The 4776-nt window shown below is 34.4% G+C and overlaps 1 protein-coding gene across 1 annotated transcript in view; it reads right to left on the bottom strand.

The window, feature by feature from the left end:
- LOC107099658 overlaps positions 1-3415 on the bottom strand; it is a 25366-nt gene extending 21951 nt beyond the window's left edge. Inside the window, exon 1 of the mRNA XM_015397874.1 lies at positions 3094-3415. Within this exon, the coding sequence (XP_015253360.1) occupies positions 3094-3163 (70 nt within the window). The 5' untranslated portion in view covers positions 3164-3415. The remainder of the gene's footprint in view (positions 1-3093) is intronic.
- Between the last annotated feature and the right edge of the window lie 1361 nt (positions 3416-4776).

Below are 4776 nucleotides of genomic sequence, written 5' to 3'. Positions count from 1 at the left end.
ATATATACATACACATATATACATATATATATACATACATACACATATATATACATACTGTACATACTTACATAAATATACATAGATATATATGTACAAAAATTTATAAATTAAACAAGTAAATAAATAAAATGTTGTTGAGCAACACTTTGAGGCAGTCACTGAAATAATTTCTGCATCTGTTGACTGGTATGTTGGTTCACTCTTCATGAGCAAAACTCCTTAATTATTCTTACTCTTTTCAGTTTTTTAGTTATTTGAATTACTAGTGTGAATTTATCATTTTATTTAATGGGAGGGTATGTAAACTTTCAAGCACATTATATTTTAAGGTGAGTGTTGATGAAGGAGGGCAGGATCCTGGAAAGAGCTTAAAAGAGCACAGATAAAACTGTAAGAACCCCTTTAGGCCCAAATAACATCCTTATTGTGTGTTTACAGCCAAGATTTTATGTTTTCGGTTTTGATAAAACAAATAGCCCTGGCACAATTTTTTTTTCTGGCTTTCAAGTTCCAAATGTGATTAGAAGTTAATGTTTAGAGACATTAATCTGGTACCAGTTAAACTGATTTTACTTGAGAAATTCAGTGGTAGCGGTTAAAAGGTTCCCCTGTTTCCGTGATGGTTCATGGCAAGTCCTTCACTGGTAGCCCACTGGTCTGTGGAGGCAATGTAATCCCCCACAGTGATGTCTGTGAGGCCGCGCCCCTAGGCTGCCACACTGTACACCTAAAATACCCTGTATTTCAATAAATGGGAGGAGTTACAGTAAACATTGACACTTCCAGCAGGAAAAAGGGGGCCAGCAACGGCTGGAAACCACACTGACTTTCGGCCAAAAGAGGAACTTTTAAGGTGCTACTACTGTACACTGGAGTTGGTGCACCACTTTATCAGCAGTTGTAAAAGCTGACTAAAAGGCGTGTCGAGCGCACTCACAAACAGCTTTTAAGTACATTAACCTCTTTTAGACAAACTGGGTTCTGCTGTCAGAACCCAGAAACAGCAAAAAACTATAAACAAGTCCAGCCACATCATATTACAACATTTTCGATTATAATAAAGTAAAACAGCTGTTGGCATAGATAGATAAGGTGTAGGAAAAAAATATTTTGTATGTGATTCTCCATTTTCAGCTGTAGCCAGAATAAAGGGTTGCTCCAATGTTTTTCTATAATCTGCTCTGGTTCAAAATCTACAGTTAAGACTCTTTAGCTGAAACACTAACAGGGATCTGCTATAATTTCAACAGAAATATTATGCATTTAGATCTTTTTTCTGGGGTTAACAGTAAGTTACATGAGATTATGTTTAAAAATGCACAAATTACTTGCTAAATAAATGTATTCATGGAAGGCTAAGGGATTTTCATCACAATTTCATATAAAAACGTGTTATTTTTTTTTAAAGAAAAATATATTCATCAACAATAACAACTAATCCAGTGTGGAACTTAGTATTTTTATTTTATACTCTGTTGTTTGTAGTAAACAGAAATCATAAAGCACAACCCTTGATGCAAACAAAAACAAGAACAGAACTAAAAACCAAAAAATGTTTCTTTTTCAGTAGGGCTTTTTTTTTTTCTTTTTTTCTTTTTTCAAAAAACAAAACATTAAATTGAAATACAACCTTTTTTTATTATTATTTTCTTTTTTTACTGACACTCATAACTCTGTATTTGATGGGATTTCTAATTGACAATTTAAAAGAGTGAAAACTAAATAACTGGCCAAGCTGAAACATTAACAGGGATCTGCTATAATTTCAACAGAAATATTACTCATTTCGATCTTTTTTCTGGTGTTAACAGTAAATTACATTAAATTATGTTTATAAATGCAAAAATTACTTGCTAAATAAATGTATTCATGGAAAGCTAAGGGATTTTCATCACAATTTCATATAAAAACGTGTTTTTTTTTTAAAGAAAAATATATTAATCAAAAATAACAACTTATTTATTGTGGAACTTAATGTTTTTATTTTATACTTTGAAGTAAAAAGAAATCATGAAGCACAACCATTAATGCAAACAAAAACAAGAACAGAACTAAAAACGAAATAATGTTTCTTTTTCAGTATGGCTCTTTTTTTTTTTTTTTCAAAAAAAACAGAACATTAAATTGAAGTAAAACCTTTTTATCTAAATATTTATTTTTACCGACACTCATAACTTTATATTTGGTGGGATTTCTAATCGACAATTTAAAAGAGTGAAAACTAAATGACTTGTCAAGAAAATCGAAATCAGTTTTATTTTCAGATCTGATCATCATATAGGAGGCGCTGTTTGAGCAAGGATCAGAGGATGGCATTATATAAGAAAACAAGCCACTTTTTAAGTTTCTCTTTGCCTACATGGCTTTCTGTGAGATATCAAACTATAATTTTAGAACACATCTACATTTTCCTTAAATTCTTTTTTTATTTATATAAAAAATATTGAATAAAATAAAATCTGTTTATGTTTTAATAACATATTCCGAGTTCGAATATAGTAAATCAAACCATGTTTAAGTTAAGAAAACTGTCATAAAAATTCCCAGAATCTACCTAATTGAGAGATGAAATTAATTTAGATTTTAAAGAAGACTTTGTGCTTTATAGATGAGCTCAAGGTTTTCTTGAAAATCAGTTTAAACGGATGCGTCATGAAACTAATCATAGTTAGTTAAAAATAAATCCGTTTTTATTCAATTTTATTGAAACCAATATAGGTGTTCTACATCCTCATTTCGGCCAAGTTTCAACCACGAGACTTTTTATTTAAGCACTGAATGGCCAAATAATTTTAACGCTTTTATTTATTCATTCATTCATTTATTTTGCTTGTTTTCTAAACGTAAGTAAGACTCAGAGAAATTATCTAAAGTAGATTAATTAATACTGAAGGTGGCGTCAGGTACAATAATTACCTGCAATTACCCTGCAATAAACAAATGCAAGGTGCGTTCAAATCATAAAAGGAACAGTGACATGATAAAACAGCAACAACAGGTGGTGAAATCTAGGCCAGACTTTAAACTGAACTCGGTTCCCAAATTTAAAGCAATAAGTAGAGAGAAAGGAAGGGAAATGTTTGGTTTTACCTGCTTCTCTGCAGGGTGCCATCGTGATGGCGGAGCTGAGAAAGGTGAGAAAGTGAAGCGTCGCGCGCATGGTGTCCTCGAGCGTCTCCGCGGTTCTCCGCGCGACTTCTCACGGGCGCTCTTGTGTAGGAGAGGAAGAACAAAAAATAATAGAAATCACTGCCTGTCCCAGGCCGGCATAAGCGGAGAGGTGCCCAGAGGATTCCCTAAAATAAGCGGAAGTAAAACACCCCAAATGAGAACAGAAACATAATAATCCCAGACAGTCTGGTTGGGTCAGAGGTGTCTGAAAGGAACGGCAGTCTGTGTCCACACAGGATTGGTTTAATAAAACACTGCTTGACTATGTAGGAGGAGGGAAATAACACACTACAAGGAGGAGTAGCGCATGCGTGACATATATCACCAACACAAGTGTCCATCCATTCCTCCAGGAAGTCGTCAGCTGCTTAATGAGTCAGTGAATCATTAAGCTGAAAATCTGTATGGTATTGGATTTGTGCTAAAACACATTAAGAGAGCTGGGAAATGTCTAAACAATATACAATCAATCTCATGGACATTTTCTCCGAGCAGCAGGATCTAAGTTAAAGCACATCAGGTGGTTTATCATGGACACTACAGCTGGTAAATCCTCAGGGGTGGATTTAGGAAATTTGGGCCCTAGGCAAAGACAGGTAGGGGGCCCCCTGAATTGAGAAGACAACACATAAATCAGACCCATTATAAAGATAAAGACATTTTAATAGGATATACATTATTTGTTCTAGGTTTTGTCCCTTTTTTTGTTCTTTTCCTCTCTATGTTTTGGACTCAGCCAAGCAATAAGCTCACTTAGCCAATCACTCCTTCCTGTGTTTCCAAAAAAGGTGATGGCAAAAGTAAACAACACAGTCCTTCTCACTGTAGACAAGCCATGATCTGCTTATCTGTTCTCCATTTTTCAGTGTGAAATAATAGCTGCATGAATCATGACAGCAGACAAGATAGAAGACAGCAAGAGGCGCGGTTACCAATCTATTTGCTCTGGAGTTCAGTGTTTTTATAAGCTGTCGCCAAAGTCTCCAGTAGCAGAAAAAAAGTCACATGATGTGGCACTTTTTTGAAATAAAAATGCCAGAGGGATCTGAAAAGTCGGTAAATATAGCAACACAAGTGCTCAGTTAGCATCACTGCTCTTCGCATCATTTGTTTTCTAATGGTTTACTAACTAAGATATTTAAACACCGAAAGGCATTTTAGAACAGTGGAGCTTTGAGTGCTTGACAGATTTTTAAGAGTCAAGTCCCCAAGTGTCAGCTGCTCGTTGGATTCCTCCACTTTCTTGTGTTACATTATATTTGCTCCCCCAGCAAGTTCTATCAACCTCAGCTAAAGAAAAACAGTTGGTTATCTTGAAATACTGTGCATAGGGTGTTGTTACGTCCACCAGGCTTGTTTGGTGGGGGTAACATTAGAGGAGACCAAACAAGGATTTTCTTTAAAGTGAAAATTTTATTTATTAAATTATACTAAAGAAACAAAAACCTGAAGAAGGGATAAATAAAATGGGGAATAGAAAATAGCTTACTGCAAAACCAATAACTAAACAGAAATAGGCAAGTGTAAACAAAACTAAATGTGTGCACCCATATTAGCAAACATCCTACAATAAATATGCTGTGTGGAAAAAAAAAAAAAAAA

The sequence above is a fragment of the Cyprinodon variegatus genome, unplaced genomic scaffold, assembly GCF_000732505.1.
Source record: "Cyprinodon variegatus isolate N-32 unplaced genomic scaffold, C_variegatus-1.0 Scaffold894, whole genome shotgun sequence".
Lineage (NCBI taxonomy): Eukaryota > Metazoa > Chordata > Actinopteri > Cyprinodontiformes > Cyprinodontidae > Cyprinodon > Cyprinodon variegatus.
Note: the sequence above shows the minus strand (reverse complement) of the source record. Positions and strands in the feature narration are given on the sequence as shown.